The following is a 22453-nucleotide window of genomic DNA, read 5'->3' on the forward strand; positions in this document are numbered from 1 at the left end:
TTATGACACAACATCGCACGTCTGGCAGCTAATGCTGCCCGCGAGATTTTGGCCCAGAGTGAAGGGGTTAAGATCTCCCAATACCACTACATGGACATTCCTCCCTAAACTCTCTATACACACATTTAAATCTATCCAAAAAGCCTCCCTTTCCTCTACACTCTTCTCGCTACCAGGCCCATATGCACTTACAAATACCCACATCTCCCTTCCCAGTTTCACCTTCATCCACATTAACCTTGAAGAATCCTCCTTCCACTCCACATGTTTACCCACTTCACTTACTAGTACAGCCATCCTTCTCTCCCTTGTCCTCTCTTCATTCCTGACACCCTCCCAACTACACTCCCAAACTCACACTCGCCCTTCCCTCTCAATTTAGTTTCACTCAATGCCAATACATCTATCTTTCTTCTCACAAACATACTGCCTGTCTATTCCCTTTTACTCTCATCTATAGCACATCCACACACATTAAAAGACCTAAACCTTAGTGTTCTGTTTGGAAGACTCCTCCAAGACCCTTTCATGCCTTTGCTTTTTTTTTTTTAGGAATGTCCCCTTTGGGGCTACAGAAAATAGGATGCATTGTCCTATCCCCATCCTGTTTTTGTTACCTTTTATGACTCAAGTAGGAGCACTTGGTGGCAGTATTCTTCTCCCCCACCATAGGGTTTAGAGAGAGAGAGAGAGAGAGAGAGAAAAAAAAAAAAAATCCAGAGAAGTGGTACACGACAGTATTAAGACTGGGGGGGGGACTGGAGGGACAGTTGCAGTATAATAAAGTATCATAATTTCTCTGTGAATAGAGATTTCCTCTATCACGAAATGATGTGTGCCTCTGGTCCATAGGGGCACCCCATACAGACCCTAAAGTATCAGCTGCTTGCTACTGAGCAGCTTTTAACCCCAACAAAACATGCAGCCAATACCACAGTAAGGCTGTTAATATGATTTCAGGAAGGGTGGCTGCCATCCATCTTGCATGACCACCAATTGCAGGTACCCATTACTGGCCCTAGATTAATACCTATCAATTGTATATTATAAAAATGTGTAATAGTATATCACATTGAGTATTACATGAAAATTCAAAACCAAATTAACAAAAATTAATAAATAATACCGTGCCAGTTTGGTGTAAATAGTTGTTTTGAATGCAAGGTTCTCTTGATCTCCTTTGCGATCTATGTGTATTGTATCCTCTGGTCTAATTCCTGGTCCCATGTCTTGCAAAAAAACACTTTTGTTGCCAGCAACAAGTTTCTGCATCCTTAAAAAGACAAGACATTATCTATTAATAATTTCAATTATTTGGGGCTAGAAAAATCTACTGGATAGCATAAATCAAAGATTGCTGAGGTGGTCTGGACATATGGAAAGAACGTATGAATAAAGACTAGCAAAAAAGATTGTGGAAAGCATCAATGGAAAGAACTTATGAGGAAGACCATGAAGATGGTGGATGGATAAGGTAAAGGAAGCATTGTTGGCAAGAATGTCTGTTAAACAAGAATGAGTGCAATAAATAGAAGTAATTGGAGAGTGGTTGTAAATGAATGAAGAAATGTCATGGTCCAAAGGAATATTATTCTCATCTGCTTCATTAGGGGGGGGGGGGGGGTCCATTGATGCAGATGCTGCCACACCAGGACAAAGTCCACCTGCCTTGACTGTGGTGTGGCCACCATCCTCCAGCCCTTCTAAGCTACCAGAAGGTGCTGGATCATCACAGGATGCAACACTTCACCCCATACTATACAACATATTATAAAAGATTGCGTTGTACACAATTATGCATGCCAACAAAACAATTTATACTCTATAAAAGATTTGTGGGAAAACCCTTTTCTAGCCGTGGTGTTTCTCAGGGAGACAGGACTGCTCGGCCAGTCTAGGGAACAACAACAACAACTAATACCCAAAAGTGAATGGGATCATATAGGGACCAATGTCCAGTTCTCCTAAAAGTTTCATGTAAATTGATCCAGCCACTTTACTGTAATGTTATTGAAAAACAAACTTGACCAAGACTTTTCTCTCACCTCCAATCTTAATCTAAGAAGGCTGATTATTTGATGTCATATAAACATGATTTGTGCAGATGTAAAATGGGGTGGGAGCATAATTTTTTTTTTTTTCTAAGAATAAAAATAAGTCTTGGAAGGAAATTAGAGGAGTGAGTGGGGATGAGTCAGGCAGAAAGGAAAAGGGAAAATGTGCAGATGGACAGATATTAATGGAAGTGAAGGCAATACGAGGAAGATGGGTAAAGCATTTTAGAGAATTATTGAATGAGAAGGAGGATAGGGAGGGAGGGATTATGGCAGTGGAAGGTGCTAAGAAAATGACTGTGATTCCATTTATATACCAAGGGCTTTTTCCCCCTTATATGGGAGGTAGCCAAGTCAAAAGGCTTGCACCCATTCCACTCCCATCCACCACCCTTTCATCTTAGCTCCTCATGGATGAAGCCAAGTCATGACTGTGATGGGAAAGGAAAATGGAGGAGATATAAAAAAAAAGGAGGTACAATGAGTTCTAAAAATGATGAGATCTGGTAAGGCACCTGGGGTGGATAATTGTCATGCAGTGTGTCTAAAAAAAGGTAAGTACAGTTACAGTGAACTGGTCAGTGAGGTTATTTAATGTATGTCCAAGGGAGGGGAGAGTGCCAGAGGCCTAGAGGAGTGCCTGTATAATTCCACTTTACAAAGGAAACAGAGACTATTTCTTAAAAAATATAATAATAATATTTTACTATTTGTCAAGATTTACTATGAAATTATGCCAGAAAATATCTTTTATAACAACAAACTCACCCATTACTCACAATTCAGACAGTTCAGCTTTTTTAGACAGTGGCTCTTTCTGTTTCTCATGTGAAGGACTCCTGGACCTACTATAAGATCTACTAGACCTTTTCCTTTTCTTCTTCTTCTTTGAGCTTGAACGTGAAGGTGATTTTGTTCGGGAAGTATGGTGATCTGAACTTTCCTCACATCTCCTAGACTTTTTTTTCTTTGAGCTTGAATGCGATGAATCACTCTTACGTCTATCAGGAGATCTTGAACCTGACCTTAATTTATTTTTTTTCTTCTTCTTCTTTTCCTTTTTGTTTTCTGACATTGATATATTTTCTTGAGAGGTAACATTTTGTAAGTCACTAGGCAAAGGTATGTCTTCTAAAGCTATTGATGAAGTATCCACACTGCTATCATTCAATCTATAAGAGAAATTGCAAGTTAATTTTGTCATCTTAATACAGTATACATGTCAATTACAACTGTACATATAAAATTCAACATGTGAAGTATACCTATTACTATTAGAGACTTCTGTGTCTATGTGCAAAGGAGAATCTTTGTTGGCAACTGCTGATGCTTGACCAATTTCTGGAGGGCAGCTTTCATTCCTCAACCATGATGGAGTATCAGCATCAGACACTGTGGCAAAAATTCTACATGTTAGGAGAGTGAAATTTTAAGTAATACAATGTCTCAAATCCTATATGAAACCCAAAGTATCAACCTACTATTATCAATCAATTGTAACAAAACTTCAACTCATTTTAGTCCTTGATATAGTAGCACCATTGTTTTGTTATTCATGAAGAAGAAATACAACTATATAATCATGTACAATTATGCAACTTTGTATTCCTTTTAGCTTAGGTATTATTCTAGTCTGCCTGTTGCACTGTAATGTGGGAAGCAAGGTGGTGACCCTTATGAAGAAATGCAAGGGAGGAATGGAGGGGGGGGGGTTTGTCCCCCTAGTTCTCCCCAGTGGAATGCACATTATCTAGCTGGGGGCTTTGCCCCTACCCCTGGACCACCACAAGGTCCTGTATTGGCTCTGATAATGTTTGCAATATATATGAATGATATGGAATGTTATATGAACTTCTTTGCAGATGATGCAAAACTACTAAAGAGAGCAAGTACAGAGGAAGATTGTAAATCACTACAAAAAGACCTGGACAAAGTCTGGGAATGGAGTCATAAATGTGAAGTGAACTTCAACATCAAGAAATGTACTATAATGGAATTTGGAAAAAGTAAAAATGGAATATCAGGACAATATAAAATTGGTACAAAGGAAGTTAAAAAAGTCAACTTGGAAAGGGACCTAGGAGTAACTATCAGCAATGACATGGCACCAGACAAACATATCAACAGAATAGTCAGAGAAATTTTCAATTTACTAAGATCAATGAAAGTGGCCTTTGACTACTTGATTGAAGAAATGGTAAAGAAAATATTAGTTACATTGATAAGACCAAGATTGGAGTATGCTGCAACACTATGGACACCCAGTACTAAAAAGAACATAAATTATAAGGAATTCAAAGAGCAACAACAAAGATGGCACCAAAACTCAAACTACCAACCCTGGAACAAAGAAGAGAAAGAGGAGATCTACTAACCATCTACAGAATTATGAAAGGGATGGAAGTCCTTGATAGAGGTTATTTATTAAAGCAGGATAAAAGAAAAACAAGAGGTCAAGAAAAGAAACTTAAAAAGGATAGTTACAAAAGAGATCTGAAAAAGAATAGTTTCCCACACAGAGTGGTAGATATTTGGAACACAGGAGTCTTAGTCTGAGTTTATTCCCGACTAGTTTTGCAGGTATGTTTTTTCAAAGGACTAAGACTCCTGTGTTTCCTACTCCACTCACGTTAACCTGTCAGAATGTCTCAATATCTGGAACAAATTGAATGAGGAAACAGTGAGTGCAAAAACTATACAAGAATTTAAGATCAAACTGGATACTGAAAGATACAATAGCAGGTCACTACAAGCATAGCTTTCTTCCTGTAAAATACAACTAGGTAAATATACACTATAGAATTATGAAAGGCGTGGAAGTCCTTGACAGAGAAGACTTACTAAAATGGGATATGAGAATTATAAGGGGACATGAAAAGAAACTCAAAAAGGAGAGTTATAATAAAAAAAATAAAAAAAAACTTTCCACACATAGTGGAATACACAGAAGATATAGAAATGGCTGAGGTCATGAGTAAACATTTCAAGTCAATTTTCACTGGAGAAAATGTATGGCACTGGTCGACAGCACTAGGTTCAAGGTATACCGCAGACCGACAAACAAGGACAACTTCATCCATTACTTTAGTGCACATGACAAAAAAGACTAAATCAGGAATCACTATTGAGTTTTATCTTAGAGCTCTTAGAATATGCAGCGAGGATCATGAAATTAAATACATAACCGCTGCATTCGGGAACCTAAGGTACCCAGAGGCCATGCTGGGGACATCACTATGGAAAGCCATTAAAATCAGACGGAGAAAGAAAGTGAAGAGAGGCCGGATTTATGATACCTTGTGGTTCCTAACTCTGGCCTCTCTCACATGCTTTCCAATATGCTGAAACAGACAGGAGTTATCATAGTAAATGATACAGAAAAGAAAATAGGCATCTAATGATTTCTCCATTTCTATCTTTCAAACATACCATTTGCTGTCTTCCTAAAGCATGTCTGCACTTGGTCCCTTTAATATTTCTACCTTTCTGAATAGTTTCCTCTATTTCATCCATGTTTCTCTTTCTTTTCTGTAATCTCTGCCTTTTGTTGATAAGCTTGTTTAGTTCTACTCTATTTCATCTCTCCTGCTTTTAATCTGCATGGTTCTTCTTTTAATTAGGTCATTTGTAGCTTTGGAGTATTTGTTTTCTCTAATGTTTTTTGTATTTCCTACTTTCTCTGCCGATTCCCTAATGATATTCACTAAATTCAAATTAATATCTTCCACAGTGTCCTTGTTAGTTCTTAGAGCTTTGAATCTATTTTTAATTTCTAACTGAAATTTCTTCTTATCCTTAACCTTGGCAAGGCTGATTTTCTTTTTTAAAATTATTTTATTTCTCTTGACTCTGAAATTGAATTTACCTGTGCAACCTACCATTCTATTGTCACTACCTATGTTGACTTTATTTATAACCATAACATTACTAATGTTTTTGCTCTCATCTCCTAATATGAAGTCCATTTTGTTCTTTGTTGCTCCATTTGGACTTCTCCATGTCCATTTATGATCTACACGCTTTTGGAAGAAAGTGTTCATTATCCTCATGTTGTAGTTCTCTGCAAAATTTACTAACATCTTGCCTCTGTCATTTCTTTCACCTACTCCAAACTTCTCAATGCACGTTTCATCTCCCATCTTCTTCCCCACTTTAGCATTAAAGTCTCCTATTACCAATATGTACTTACTTTTTTCTTGAGCCATTATCTGGCTTAAATCATCATAGAACGACTCAATTTCATCATCTGAACTCTGTGAAGTTGGTGCATAAACCTGAATTATTTTTAGAGTGTACATTTTACAAAGCCTAATCACAATCCAAGCTACCCTGTCTGACAAACTACTGAATTTGACTACATTACCAGCAACCTCTCGATTTATCAAGAATCCTACTCCACTAGATCTTTCTTTGTCCTTACCTCTATAGTAGAACAGGTGGTGACCATCTTGTAATTGTATCAGCTTTTCTTACACTCTTTGGACTTTGCTCAGTCCTACGATGTCCCACTTGATGTTGTCTAGTTCTTCCATTAAACTCTCCAGCCTGTGTTCTTCTGAGAAACTTCTTACATTGTAAGTATAGATGTTCATTTTCTTCATGTTGTTTAATGTCCACGACTTGGACCTGCTTGGACAGTGCTTACTCACATTTGGTGGCACACTGCCCGTAAGCACATAAGGCAATGCGGTCAGACATCTAAGAGATGATGATCCAGCAGGAATTCCTGGTTTTGTTTTAGTTGTGCTGTTCATGGTTGATAAGAAGGGTCTTTTTGGCAGTAATCTCACCTCCATGCCAACTGGTTTCTGGTGAGATATTTCTCTGGTGTCACCTTATTCATTATATTCGGTGAAGCCCTATATCTATAGGTTGCCCAATGGTCCACACCATCATTATGATGGTACCCCATATATCTATGAGGTATTTCCCTGTTCGCCATCAGGGACGTGCCAGTTAGCAGTGGGTCCTGCGACTGTGCATGTGAGCTGCTCTTTGATCTTTCTAACAAAACCTGTTCAATATGGGTGACCCTGCACAGATTTTCTCTCTATCGACATAACTATTGTATTCATTGAGATTCTCAAGCCTATCCACCATGTCAAGGTGTCAACTCTCGGATAGGATCTCTAAATTGACAATAGTTGCCATGGCAACATGATAAGTGTTAGTAAAAATAGTATAAAAGGAAGATCCTACATTGTTTTTGACATGCTCAGGTAATTTGTTGACCCATAAAACCTTCATATGGCAAGTTGCATGTCAATTGGACTAGGGGTTTGGATTTTATGGATGATTATCTCTAAATTGACAATAATTGCCATGGCAACGTGATAAGTGTTAGTAAGAACAGTACAAAAGGAAGGTCATTGTTCTTGACATGCTCTGGTGATTTGTTGACCCATAAAATCTTCATGTGCCAAGTTGCATGTCAATTGGGGCAGCGGTTTGGATTTTACTGATGATCATCTCTAAATTGACAACTTGATAGTTGCCATGAAAAAGCAAATTTGATATGATAGAGACATTCCATATTGTTTTTGACATACGCATATGATTTGTTGACCCATGAAACCCAAGTATTCCAATTTTCAATAAAATTAGATGAGTGCGATCAACGCAAGGCCGCAACACTTTCAATGGTACCCACACCATTAGTGGCCAGTTCAAGGTTTCCCGGTAAGGTCAGCACAGGCTGCACACTAGGGAAATATCTTCTATGCAATATACAGGGCCTCTTCCCCATTTCAAATCAAACTAAAGTGAGATATTTAGAGGAACTAGCCAAAGAGAGCAATTATCTCTTCCTCTGTCTCACAGAGTCACATCTGAATGCAGATATAAAAGACGAGGAAATCAAAATAGAGGACTATACCCTGTATCGCACAGACAGAAAGGACAGAAGTTATGGGGGAGTAGTGATATACCTCTGTGATGATTTAGCTGCAAGTGCTTAATACATACTCAGACAGCTTAAATGAAATGATACAAGTAAAAGTGCCCAAAATGAAGTTGATACTAACATTAGTTTATAGACCACCTAGCTCCAAAATGAATAAATTCACCAACATTCTGAATAAAATTAGAGGATAGAAGAAAATGAAAATGAGCTCTTAGTGCTAGGGAACTTGAATCTACCAGGGATAAGCTGGCATTTGAGGAATGTACAAGGTGGTATGCTCACTAACCAAATGCAAGCTTATGAACTGGTAAGGGTCGCAGACGACCACCACTTAGAGCAAATCGTCACAGAACCTAAACGTCTGAACAATACTTAAGACATTGTATTGACAAATCACAGTGATAAGATATACACAGTAAAAGTGACCAAAACCATCATGTCTGACCACAACCTGGTGAAAGTACATACCCACATACCAGAGATACCTCAAGGGAAGGATGCAAACAATAATACCAATGAAGTGAAGAACAGCCTTAGCAGTCTGAACTTCCATAGCGACAAAATCGACTGGAACTCCCTGAGTGATGACCTACAAAAGGAGGACTGGAGAAAATTAGTGAAAACAAAACCTCAGATGAAATGCTAAATATACTAATGAGGGCTTGCGAGGTGTCCTGTAAAAAATTGATTCTGGCTAAATGTAGAAAAGGTGACAGAAACTTGATACCCCGGGATAGAAAAATCTTAATGAGGAGGTTTAGTAAGCTGACTAAAAGACTCATGTACAAGTCAAATCCAGTAAATAACAATCAAAACATAGAAGAAAAGATCAAAGAACTAGAATACAAACTTAAAGAATCACATGAAAAACAGAGGATATATGAAGAAAATAAAGCAATAGAGGCGATAAAAGTAAATCCCAAATACTTTCATGCATACGCACAAAAGAAACTGAAGACACGGGTTAAAATTGGTCCACTTGAAAAAGACAATGGTGAACTAGTGAATGACCCAACCATGATTGCAGATATGCTGGAACGACAGTACAAAAGTGTGTTTAGTGTACCGGTACCTGAAGAAGTGGTAAGAAACCCAGCAGATTTCTTTGAAATGGATGGGATGAACAAAAAATTTTTAAATGACATAGAATTTACATCTGAGGACATTATAGAGGCCATCAATGAACTCAAACCAAACTCAGCAGCAGGCCCAGACAACCTACCTGCAGTGTTCTTAAAGAAGTGTAAAAAAGGCGATAGCTACTCCAATCAGTATAATATGGAGAAAATCACTAGAGGATGGTGCCATACCATCAGCACTTAAAGAAGGCCCAATTACCCCCATTTTCAAAGGTGGTTCAAAGGGTATGGTATCAAATTACAGGCCTGTTTGCCTTACCTCCCACATCATTAAGGTGTTTGAGAGGGTGGTTCGGAAGTCCATAGTAAAATTTTTGGAAAAGACTGGCCAGTTCAACCAGGGCCAGCATGGTTTTCACAACGGTAGATCATGCTATTCCCAACTCTAGGACCATTATGCTAATGTACTCCAGAAAGTAGCAAGTGGGGAGAACATAGATGTAGTGTACCTGGAATTTGTGAAAGCAGTTGACAAGGTGGATCACAGGATCCTGCCACACAAAGTAAAAAAGTGTGGCATAAATGGTAAGCTCAGTATTTGGCTAAGAGACTTTCTTCATGATAGAAAACAGAAAGTGGTAGTGGAAGGCATACACTCCAAAGACTCGACAGTGATCAGTGGAGTACCACATGGTTTAGTGCTCGGACCACTTTTATTCCTAATCATGGTCAATGACATAGACAAAGATATAGGTGACTCAAAGGTGACATCATTCATGGATGACACTAGAATATCCTGAGCAATATGTACTGTAGAGGATGCAGAGAATTCGCAAAAAGACCTAAAAATAATTTGAGAGTGGTCATATGTCAATAACATGAAATTTAACCACAATAAATTTGAGGTATTGAAATATGGTTTAAACATGGATCACAGAAATTTTATATACAAAGTGAGGGAGGAAATAATAGAGGAAAAAGAGGCACCCAAAGACCTGGGAGTTTGGGTGAGCAGTGATTGCAATTTCAAAGAACACATAGCCCAAACTGCAAAATTTGGTAGAATTTAGAGTGGGTGGCTTCTACAAACCTTCAAAACCCAAGCACCATAGCACCTGTTACCTCTATGGAGGACCCTCGTGGTGTCAATGATGGAGTATGCCTGCCAGCTATGGTCACCACATAAGATCAATGAGATCCAAGAGCTGGAACAGGTTCAAAGAGTGTTTGTCAGGAGGATTGACAGAGACTCAAACAACTACTGGGAGAGGCTGAAAAACCTCCAATTATACTCTCTCCAAAGATGCAGAGAGTGTTACATCATTATATATGCCTGGAAGATACTTGAGGGCACTGTACCAAACCCATCACCAGGGGACTTCAGGGCACAACACCACCCCAGATTTGGTAGGACCTGTGTGAGGAAAGCTGTAAGCAGTTGCTCTCAACACAAAAACTATCCAGGCAGAGAGCTTTTTCGGTGCTGGACCACATCTCTTCAATTGTCTACCCAGACTTAAGAGACCTGAAAGGAGCCAGCACCGAGGCTTTCAAGAGAAGGTTAGACAAGTTTTTAGCATCGTTACCCAATGAGCCTCCCATACCAGATGGCCTAACTTCACGGGAGGCTGCATCAAACTCCATCATTGATCAGCTTCAATACCTAAAGTGCGAACAGAGGTGTGGAAGTGGTGGGCCCCTAGACTGGCCTTAATGAGGTCACCTAAAACTTCAACAAGGTAAACAAGGTAAAATCTTTACAAATCATGGTAAATGTTCAGTTGTGTACATGGATGCGACATAGCGTTAGAACATTAATTATTAATTTTGTAAATTATAATGTACCAATGTAATATGCAATTTTCTTGGTGGAAAAAAAAAAAAAAGTTGCTCAAACAGATTTCGTAAGTAACGAAGTCGTGCCAGACGAATGGTATGCCATGTTTGTTATGATAGATGCCGACGTCGAAGAAATGAAAGGATGATAAATTCCTCTAACGTAACCTAATCTAATGTGTGTTCAGTAAATCGGTACCTGTAATTTAAGGTCATCCAGATCGTCATCACGGATATTGGCGGCCTATTCAATCACTCTTTCTGATTGCAGGGTATATAGGTTTTTCATAGCTTGAAGGAATGGATGGACTTCAGCTCCACAGCATTCCTTCAAGAATATATACCTTGTGGGGTACAGGCGGAAGTACCTAGGGGCTTACCAGTCAAAACGGCCTCGCCTTCAGTGGTGTGGTTAAAACGGCCTCGCTCTATTATTAATTGCCGGGCTGTTGGTTGATAATTAGCTAATAACTGTTGTTGTTCTTTATCCGGGCTCACCTTTGTGACTATGTTGATCAGGATATCCCAGACATCCCCAGGAGACTGGTAGTGGTACAGTAGGTACTTTGTAACGCACTCAAAACAAACAAGAAGATATCTAATTTACAAATTTTTTATTTAAATAAACAAGATATTTGTAACACACTCAAAACAAACAAGAAGATATCTAATTTACAAAATTTATATTTAAATAAACAAGATATTTACATACAAAATGTTTACAATTGCAAAGCACATAATCAAATTTATAAAACAAAGCACTAAACCTCAATAATTATCCATGACGTCAATGTTTGGTGCAACTAGGTGCGAGCATTTGCGAAGCACCTGACGGGCCGACTTGTCACCAGCAATATAGGAATCCCACACTTTATTTACTTGTCCCTGCACTAGTCTATACTCCTTTCTTTGTCTACGTTCCAGTTTGTTGTCTGACACTAATCTTATTTGGATATTGATTAACTGCGATTGTTCATGCAAAAGTTTAACGAAGATAAAAACACAAATTCCCTTGTCTGGTGTGACAATTCAGCGCACCGTGCCAACCCTCAACGTCGTTGTTGGTACGAATCGGCTGCTTAAATATACTCCAAGTTTCAGGATTCCAGAGTGAACTTTTGATCCAGTTGGTGCGAATATAATCCACCAATGTTGTCAGCGAGCTTGTACATGCCTGTGTTGCTAGTCTCTCGAACATGGGCTGGATGTGTTCTTGAGGGAGATAGGGCAACGCAAGAAATTGGCGACAAAGTTTGTGCGTGTCCTCGTCATTACGATATGCTGGAGCCAGACCTATTTCCTGTATTTTCTGCCAAATGCACTGAGCCCAATGAAAGGAACATCCTCGAATAGTAACTCCTTGAAACACCGATGGAATGGCTTTCCACACTGCCCGCTTGAAGTCGATGACAATTTTCCTAATGTTATTGTAGGGCGTTAGGCATTTGATGGCTTTCAGTACTTTCTTATCTTTTTTCCGTCGCCCCGACATCAAAACAAATAAGAGGTACTTGTTTGGTATCATCTCCACTTCGAATAAACGAATGCACACTGAACAGTTGCGTAAAAGGCTCCTTGACAACTTTAAACGTTCCATCCATGTATCACACTTTCGATCGGCTCAGCAGGTCGAGCATCTTCTCGGTGGCAAATAACAAATGCCGTTTTCCGTCAACGTGTAAGTCTTTGCGAAGGAAATCCTCAGGAATGTGGCCTTCGTCTATTTCAAAATCAAGATCCTGTGGTTCTGCTGGCCGCATCTTCTGCCTGTATCGATTTGCTGCTCTAGCGAGATTCACTGGTTTCTGTAGTGCCTCGATTGGTTCTCTCGACATCTGTATTTTGTTCAACATCACCTGATTGACAATGTCTGCAGCAGACATAAAAATTTTGTTTGCCGCGGACTCTTTCACAACCTTTCGCACTTCTGACGCTTTCGCGGCACCAACTTTTCCTGGATGGATGTGGGGTTGGCAGCCTCTCGTGAAATCCACACCTTTCTGTGATACCATCGCCTTGCACCAAACGTTCTTGTTTCGCAAACTGCAGCGCCACATCACGTTGCCATTCTTCCTTCTTGTTTTCACAACATACGTGTAACCGTTGCTATCCGCAAGCTGCACTTTGTTTTTCTGGGATCCTGCCGATATAACTTTGTAGCTCGTCTCCTCAACATTTTCTGATTCATACGACATGGGTGTGGCATCTTCCAGGGAGGACTCTTCTAAATTTGAGGGGACTTGAAAATCAATTCCTATGCTAGTGTCCATGTTTTCCGTATCTTCTGCTGCATTCTGAATTTTGGATCCCGTGGGTAGAATGGCCTCTCTTTCGTGGTCCTCTGTCCAGTTCGTTATTGCCTCTGACGTTCTGCCCGGATAAAGAACAACAGTTATTAGCTAATTATCTAGAGTGAGGCCGTTTTAACCACGCCACTGAAGGCGAGGTCGTTTTGGTAGCGGACATACCTGTGCTGGTTCAACCTAAATTTTAATTCCTTATCAGTCTGACCAATGTAACAAGAATTGCAATTCTTGCAAGGAATACTGTAGAGACAACACACTGAATTATCAGGCAAATTCAAGACTACAAACTCAAGCGGTAGAAGCGCCACCATTGTGCATACGTTTTATTGTATTATTTTATCATTGTCATCCGTAACAGCCTTTTAGATCTATTTATGCTTATAGGCATTATATGTAGAATAAATTGAATTTTACGATTATTTTTGTAATTCTCCCTTCCTGTTCGTCCAGAATGAGTGTACATATTAATTTGGCGGTTCCATTTTTAGTTTCACTGTTCAAGAATCAGTGACATTTATTTTCAGTATCTGATATTTCCCAGCCTCCCTCACCTTCTTCGTTAACTCCATTTTCCCTCCCACTATATAATTTAAATACTTTTGAGTTTATTTCAATTTACATCATCATCTATACTCCCAACTGACGAACATCATCATATCACGCACTATTCAGTAATTAGTGTCACTCTCTCCTGCTAACTTGATCATCATCTATCACTGACGAAATCATCATCATATCGCTATTCAGTTATAAGTGTCACTCTTTCCTGCTGACTTAATCATCATCATATCACGTACTATTCAGTAATTAGTGTCACTATCTCCTGCTGTCTAGGTCATCATCTATCACAACTGACGAACTCATTGTCATATCAGTAATTAGCGTCACTCTCTACTGCAAACTAAATCATCTTTCCAAATTGACGAACTCTTCGTAATTTTAATGAAAATAAACTCCAATAAAAGAAGTTTTAAGGATTATAAAGCCGACTCCACGGAGAATTAAGCATGGAGATGACAAAATAATAATAGCTAGGTATTGAGGAAATGCTTTTTAACATAGCTACATTAGCTATCCCTCGTGCAGTACCATTAGATTAACAATTAAACCGGTGGCCGTTTTGGTACTTGAATGCGGGGCCGTTATGACCAAAATGGCCCCGGGCAAGTCAAAACAGCCTCGCCTACAGTGGCGTGGTTAAAACGGCCTCACTCTATTATTAATTGCCAGGCCGTTGGTTGATAATTAGCTAATAACTGTTGTTGTTCTTTATCCGGGCTCACCTTTGTGACTATGTTGATTAGGATATCCCAGACATCCCCAGGAGACTGGTAGTGGTACAGCAGGTACGACAGTTTTAAGGATTATAAAGCCGACTCCATGGAGAATAAAGAATGGAGATGACAAAATAATAATAGCTAGGTATTGAAGAAGTACTTTTTAACATAGTTACATTAGCTATCTCTCGTGCAGTACTGTTATATTAGACCGGGGGCCGTTTTTGTAACAGGGCTGTTTTGGTACTTAGAATGCGGGGCCGTTATGACACGGGGATGTTTTGACTGGATACCACCGAGGGCGTACACCAGGCCTCAAATGGACCAGGCAGACAACACTTGACACACGAAAAGATGGCATCCCAATCCTATGCTAGCGACTTCGTTCATTAGTCTATTTGCTTGTACCAAGGTATTTTTTTATTTATTTCCGCCAAGAAAATTGCATATTATGTTCATGTATCATAATTTACAAAATTAATATTTAATTTTCTAACACTATATTGCGTCCATGTGCACAACTGAACAAATGTAGAAGATGTAGAATCTTTCTCAAACGGGACAGTAGAACTCCTGAAGATCTAAATAAAAAAATCTCGACATGCTAGTAATGACAGTATATAGACCACCAAATACAACCTCGGACCGGTTCGAAGAAATACTTGCAAGGATGAGGGTAGTTTTGGATACCCTGCCAAAAAGCACAACAGAAGTAGTGATCCTTGGGGACTTTAACCTCCCACACATAAACTGGCCAAATATGAAAATTGTCGGTGGCACACTAGAGGAGAAGCAACAATCCCTAGCCCTGAAAAATGTGATAGACAAATACTTCCTCCTCCAAGAAATCAGAGAGCCTACCAGAGGAAAAAACATACTAGACCTAATGTTGACAAATAGTAACAACTTAATCTTTTCTTGTGAAATAAGAGACACCATCCTGTCGGACCACAAATATATATTAATACAAACAACGTGTGTCGACAAGCAAAAGGACCATGAGAGGAGAGCTGCACAAGAGGAACACCTAGGAAACCTAAATTTCTACAATAAGAATATAAACTGGGACCAAATAAGAGCAGAGATAAAAGCCATAAATTGGGAGGCCCACCTACAAAAGGAAAATGTGGATGATATTCTCAAGGAAATAGTTGAAAGATGTCGGGAAATCTGCTCCAAACATATACCAAAGAAAACAAGAAACAAGAAAAGAAGTATCATCCCTAGGGACCGCAGAATACTCATGAAAAAGAGACATTCATGCAGCATCAGGTTAAGCAAAACACACTTTCTACCAGCCCAGGAGAAAATTAAATCACACATAGAAGAGATTGAGAAAAAGATTAAGCTATCCCATGAAGAGCAACACCGGAGGGAAGAGCTAGAAGCAGTACTCCGGATAAAGGAGAACCCAAAATACTTTTTCTCGTATGCTAAAAAGAAACTAAAGAACAGATCAGTAGTTGGGCCTCTTTACAATCTGAATGGTGAACTGACTGGAGAACCCAAGCAAATGGCTAATACTGTATACTTAAGTCACAGTATGAGAGTGTCTTCAGCGACCCAAAGAAAGAGAAGATGGTTGAAGACGCAAAATCATTCTTAACAGACTCTCCAAATAGACCCCAAATACTCTCATCAATCAAGATCAGTGAACAGGACATAATAGAGGCAATCAAAGCTATTCCACCTGATGTGGCTGGAGGACCGGATGGTTTCCACGCACAACTACTAAGAAGCTGTGGACAGGAGCTAGCAAAACCACTTCGGATGCTTTGGGACTTGTCAATAAAATCTGGTACAGTACCTACAACGCTGAAGACTTCCATCATCACCCCCATACACAAGGGAGGTAGTAGAGGCCAGGCAAGTAAATACAGACAAGTAGCCTTAACTTCTCACCTTGTGAAATTATGTGAAAGAATCATAAGGAAGAGGGTGGTGGAGTTCCTGGAAACAAAGGAAGCTTTCAATGATGGACAGCTCGGTTTCAGGCAGGGTCGATCGTGTCTGTCCCAGTTACTCCAACACCATGAGAGGATCCTTGAAAGCACACAAAATGGCTGCAATGCTGACGTGATCTACCTTGACTTCGCCAAGGCTTTTGACAAGGTAGATCATGGCATACTCCTGCACAAACTTCAAGACCACGAAATAATGGGCTCACTTGGAATATGGTAGCACAGCTTTCTAACAGGTAGAACACAACAAGTATCTGTCCAAGGCGAACTGTCCGAGCCCAGTAGGGTAAAAAGTGGTGTACCACAAGGATCAGTGCTAGGGCCACTCCTCTTCATTATCCATGTAGGAGATATTGATAAAAAACTGAAGTATACCGAAGCATCCTCTTTTGCCGATGACACCAGGCTGAAACGGCAGATAGCACGCCCAGAAGATGCAGCAAATACTCAGGACCTAAACGAAATACAAATTTGGGCATCATCAAACAACACGACACTAAATGGTGAGAAATTTGAACTTGTACGCTATGGGAGAAATGAAGACCTCAAAAACTCCACAAGCTACAAGTATAACAGCCAACACATCAAAGAAAAAGAGCATGTCAAAGACCTGGGAGTATACATGAGCGATGATGCAACATTCTCACACCACATCAACAAAGTAATAGAAGCAGGAAGAAACTTGAGTGGGTGGGTGCTCAGAACTTTCAACTCCAGAGAAGGGCAGTGCCTGAAGACCCTATGGAAGTGTCTGGTAGTCCCAAGGAGTACTGCTGCCAGCTATGGTCTCCATACAAAGTACAAGAAATAGCCAACCTAGAAGCTATCCAGCGTTCCTTCACTGCAAAAATTCAGGGAGTACAGCACCTAAACTATTGGGAAAGACTAAGCCAGTTAAAAATGTACTCTCTCCAGAGGAGAAGGGAATGTTACATAATTATTTATGTGTGGAAAATCCTAGAGGACACAGTGCCAAATGTGGGGATAGTGTCAAACTATCATCCTAGAAAAGGAAGACTTTGCTTCATAAAGGGTACTGTATAGGTACCCCCGAATCCACGCACGGCGCCACTGTTGACCATGTATTGTTTTCATGGCCATATGTTGCGGCCCACTAGCTTTTATTTAGTTCAATTTGAATGCTTCCCGCGCTTAGCGCATGCGCAAGATATTCAAATTACCTTGTTGTTTTGCAAGTGTAAGGCTAATTCTTGAAATAGAAACAAATTTTCAGCGATTTAAACGGAAATTTGGTTATCAAACTCAGAAACATAGTTTTCCAAGTAAAAATATTAAGGTAAGGAATTACTAAACATAATTTTAAGTTACATAAACAAGTTTATCAACCTATTTTCTCCCGGACATGAGAAGCTTAATATTGTTGAGCACTTCATGTTTGAGCTTAGCGCCACGGTATGTAGCCATATCATCCATGAATCTGATGCGTCCAGTTCGCGTTTGATTTTGTTTACTTATTACCATTGACGACCAAAATCACACAATGACGGTTTTTGCTCAAATGCATATTTTATATATATAAAAAATAGCATATGGTTGCATTATTTGACCTATTTTCTTTAAAATGTGATTTCCATGTAGAATGATCGAAGAGAAGTTACGTTTTTATCCTCTGCAAAATTATCAACCGGCAACCAACGCCGTCATTGTTTGGGTTTCGTCGGCGTTGGTTGCCGGCTGATAATTTTGCAGAGGATAAAAACGTAACTTCTCTTTGATCATTTTACATGGAAATCATCCATTTTAAAGAAAATAGGTCAAATAATGCAACCATATGCTATTTTTTATATATAAATTATGCATTTGAGCAAAAATCGTCATTGTGTGGTTTTGGTCGGTGTTGGTCGACTTCGGTCGGCGTTTAGCGAGACCCACCATTGACAGCTTCATTGTTGCCATGAAAAGGCAAATATGGTATGATGGAGATGTCTCACATTGTTTTTGACATGCTCATGTGATTTGTTGATCCATAAAACCCAAGTATTCCGAATTTTAATCAAATTGGACCAGTGGTTTAGAGTTAATGTGTATTTCTTTACCGAAATCTTTACAAATTACCACCCTTAATTCTAACACTTTGTTATGGTAAAGTCTAGCCAAAAATGCGGGCTAAGAAAATAATTCAAAAAATCGTATCTCCCTTATTTTCCAAGCTATTTCAAAAATTTAAAAAGCATTTTGTTTCTAATCAAGTTGTCTTTCATATGCAACAATAATTTAAAGGTTATTTTTTTTTTTTTTACAATTTTGTGGGGGTACCTATAGTGTAGGCTCCATACAAAGAGTGGACACTAAAACATAACTCCTTCCCTCACAATGGACCCCGTTTGTTCAACTGCTTCCCCAGAGATCTCCGAGACTAGACCGATACTAGCCCGGAAACCTTCATGAGAAAGCTGGACAAATGGCTGAATGGGTTACCAGACCATCCACTGATACCAGGCTACCCCTACAGCCACCACAACACCCTGCCAGAAGCAATACAGAACCAAGACTCAAGAGAGAGAGAAAATAATAGGAGAAATTGGAACGTGCGGAAGCCGACTTCAGCCGTGTCATTAACAGACAATATTACCGAAAGTATACCGAAAGTAAAGTACTACTCTTTTCTAACCTTAGTCTGGCCAAAAATTCGGGATAGAAAATAATAAAAAAAAGTTTCTCTTTTATCTTTCAAGCTATTTAAAAAATTCAAAAAGTATTTTGTTTCTAATGAAACTCTTTCATATGCAACAAGAATTTAACTTACTTTAAGGGATAAACATTTTAAAGATTGACAAATTTGTGCCCGTACCTACCTTTAAGATCATTAGCCTTTTCCGTGTAGGCTGGGAATAAAGACATTATGACTCTCCTTTCCTCTGTGAATTACTATCTTGCAATACTGCAACTTTTAACGCGGTACTTCACAAATTTAAGTTCCCTGTTATGTTTTCGCAATCAAGAAAACAAACTTTCATGGATTCATACGTTCACTCAGTTTGTTTACGTGAGGTTTAGGGAGACATATGCTAAACTTGAGTTTAAAGCGACTCACAACCTTTGATAATTTAATGTAGTTAATTGGTAGATACAAATTATATACTAGTTATTGTATATTTGTTTATTATCAATTAATTTATAGAAATATTATGTGGAATTCTTATGTTAGATTAAACAGTGTATTAAAAACCAAACAGCACTAATTATGTACATTTATCTAAGGATGATAATTTACGTTTTAACCGTATGTTTATGGTATTCAGTCTCGTAATTACTAATATTGTAGCCAACATTTTTGAATTGATATCCTTGGTGGAAAACAAAAGCAACCACACTACGCATACGCGGGTCCTTAACTGTGACATTTGAAAACAAGTTTCAAGTAAATAATTGGGGGAAGAATATTTTTTTTTCAAGAGTTTTACATTAACTAGTGAGTAATTCATTTAAATATCTTAAAGTACAGTTGCTGAGACTTTAGGAAGTTTACTTGATCTTTAGTTTCTTGTTTTAAGCTCCAGTATCTGTCATAAATGATAAATCCCGTTTTCATATCCTGCAAATCTCTTCACCATATGCATATCTCCCTACTAGTAACTAAGGAAAGGATAATAGAATATCAAGGCGAGACGCTTGGACATGATATTTGGAAGGAATACCAAAATCAAATGATTTCCCACAATCTTCCAATTGCCATTGTGCTTCCAGGAACCTGGTTGTTTCATGGGGATACCAAGAGTGAGGCAGTGACTGAGACAGCCTACAGTAACAGTAACAGTATTTTCAATTACAATTAAAATTGTCGCCTGTTATTTAGCAATAATATCATTTATCCACCTGGCAATAAAAAGTTCACTGGCAATGGCTCCTGATGGTTGGGACAAGAGGTGATTTCTGGAAGCCCTTAGCTTTAAGCTTAGACTTAGTCACACTTCGCATGGCCATGGGTAGTACTATTTACTTAGTTTACTTAGTGAAGTTCTGAGGTCGATCCTCACAGCCGTAGTGGACTACCGCTGCTGCCAGTCCTGTTGTCCCTCCTCGCGAGGGTCAGTTGGTCTGGTAGTGAGAACCTACTGATGGCGGTGTAGCCTGGCACTGGAGGCTCGTCTGGCACCTTCCGCAGGAACCTGTCCAGTGCATGTTTGAAGCTGTCCACCGAGCATTTAATTTTCTCTCTCACCTCTTTTGGGAGGGCGTTGAAGATTTTTGGACCCTCATGGCCTAGGGTGGTTGCCAGTAGGGTTTTAATCCTTTCCGGGGCTCTTGATGGGAGAGTTTGTCTCTCATACTTATGCCCATGCCTTACACTGTGGTATGGCTTGATTGTTGAGGGCGTGGGGTCTGGAACAAGTCCCTCAAGGATTTCAGAATGTGTAAATGGCCCTGTATCTTTCTCTCCTCCTTTGTTGAGAGTATAGACCTAGTGTTCCCAGGCGATCCCAATAGTTGAGATCTTGCATCCCTTTGATGTGCCTGGTGTAGTTCTGTTGGACAGCTTCAAGCATCTGGATGTCTCCGCGTTTGTGTGGTGACCAGAGTTGGCTACAATAGTCCAGTATCGGTTGAATAAGCAACTTCCAGAGGGTAAGCATCACTTGAACCTCTCTTGAGGAGAAAGTCCTTAGGACCCAGTTTATAATTATACGGGAAGGGAACTATGCTTGTGGTGACCCGTCTTTGTATCTCTCAGCATCGAGTTTTTTCTTAAAATCTTGAATAGTGTTTGCACACACAGTTTCTTTGTCTAATTTGTTCCAAGTAGCTATCTATCACTGTGTGGGAAGCTATTTTTTTCCCATGATTGGTGATACCTAGCAGGATTAGGAACACTACAGTTTGGCAGCAGTCATGAATGAGCAGCCCTTCTGGCTTCTTGAGACCCACCATGCTCACTCCACATGGAAAAGAGGCTTGAAAAGAAGCCTCAGAAATGATTCCCTTACCTCAACCTGACTGGGTAGCTGTGCCCAGTAAGGTCACCCAAATATATTAGGGGAGTTTCAAAAGTAGTGCCTCTTACTTTTTTACTCGTGACTTAAAGATTTGAAGAGCTATGAAGACGGGAATGGCACCATTAACCCCTTTCATACGATGACGGCTATATAGGCATCACGAGGTGTGAGTTTGTATATGAGGATGCTGGTATTGGTGTCTTGATTATATTTATTTTGTAGTTCTAGCTGAGTGACCCCTATATAGAAAAAAAAAAGACCCCTATATTGTGTGAACTGGCTTGATCATACTTCCTGTGGTTATTTATATTCAAAGTGAAAGAGAATGAGTATATAGCTGTAACTTTAGTTTAATGCGAGTATTATGGTGCATCATTGAACCATCGTACAGCAGGCAGATGATGCTGCCCACAAGAATTTGGCTCGTATTGAAAAGGTTAAAATGAGTTGACATTTTTGCTCTAGCCAGTAAGGGCTTGTGTATGGCCATCTGGAGTGCATTTTGCCATTCACAGCTCTGTTGCCACTCCAGAATCGATGAGCCCATCTCTTAACCATGTTGACATTAATTGTCTCAGGTCTGTAAATGGTCACCAAGTGCCATTGAATATTGATTGGTTCCACTTCTGCCTGGAGGAATTCAGTGATGCATATCTGCTTCTGATACACATCCATGACAGGGATTAGTTTATTAGACAATAACACTCAATATCTGCTACAGAGAGATGAAAAATTCAGGGTATGAGCATGAAGGTTGAGTCATCATATCAATGTCATAAACAATCCCTTTGTATCCTTTGGTGGAAAAAAAAAAAAAAAAAAGGAGGCATCACTTTTGGAACTACTCTTGTGTTATGAAAATCAATACTAATAACCAGACCAACAACAACAGGGAGGGAGCAACAGCCCTTCCAAAACCAAAATATTGTTTTATTTCACCCATGCCCCACCCCTACATCACCTCTCTATGACTGAAGTAAAGAAACCACAAACTTGAGAACTGTCTATAGTGGTAACACTGACAGAATTACCCACCCTTCCTACAAAAGGTTATAATTGCTGTCATTGATGTTGAGAGACCCA

General features: G+C 39.4%; 2 protein-coding genes across 2 annotated transcripts in view; one reads left to right on the forward strand and one right to left on the reverse strand.

Moving 5' to 3' along the window:
- Positions 1–19443, reverse strand: part of LOC143029725 (nuclear exosome regulator NRDE2-like) — a 37913-nt gene extending 18470 nt beyond the window's left edge. Inside the window, exons 1-4 of the mRNA XM_076192593.1 lie at positions 19232–19443; positions 3320–3446; positions 2834–3226; positions 1127–1273 (exon numbers count right to left, since the gene is read on the reverse strand). Coding sequence (XP_076048708.1) covers positions 1127–1273; positions 2834–3226; positions 3320–3446; positions 19232–19277 — 713 coding nt within the window. The 5' untranslated portion in view covers positions 19278–19443. The remainder of the gene's footprint in view (positions 1–1126; positions 1274–2833; positions 3227–3319; positions 3447–19231) is intronic.
- A 299-nt stretch (positions 19444–19742) lies between these two features.
- The window catches only part of LOC143029728 (protein CIP2A homolog), a 59920-nt gene continuing 57209 nt past the window's right edge, over positions 19743–22453 (forward strand). The window contains exon 1 of the mRNA XM_076192601.1: positions 19743–19848. The gene's annotated coding sequence lies outside the window, so the exon portion shown is untranslated. The remainder of the gene's footprint in view (positions 19849–22453) is intronic.

Source organism: Oratosquilla oratoria, chromosome 11, assembly GCF_046742065.1.
Source record: "Oratosquilla oratoria isolate Oo_2021 chromosome 11, ASM4674206v1, whole genome shotgun sequence".
Classification (NCBI taxonomy): domain Eukaryota; kingdom Metazoa; phylum Arthropoda; class Malacostraca; order Stomatopoda; family Squillidae; genus Oratosquilla; species Oratosquilla oratoria.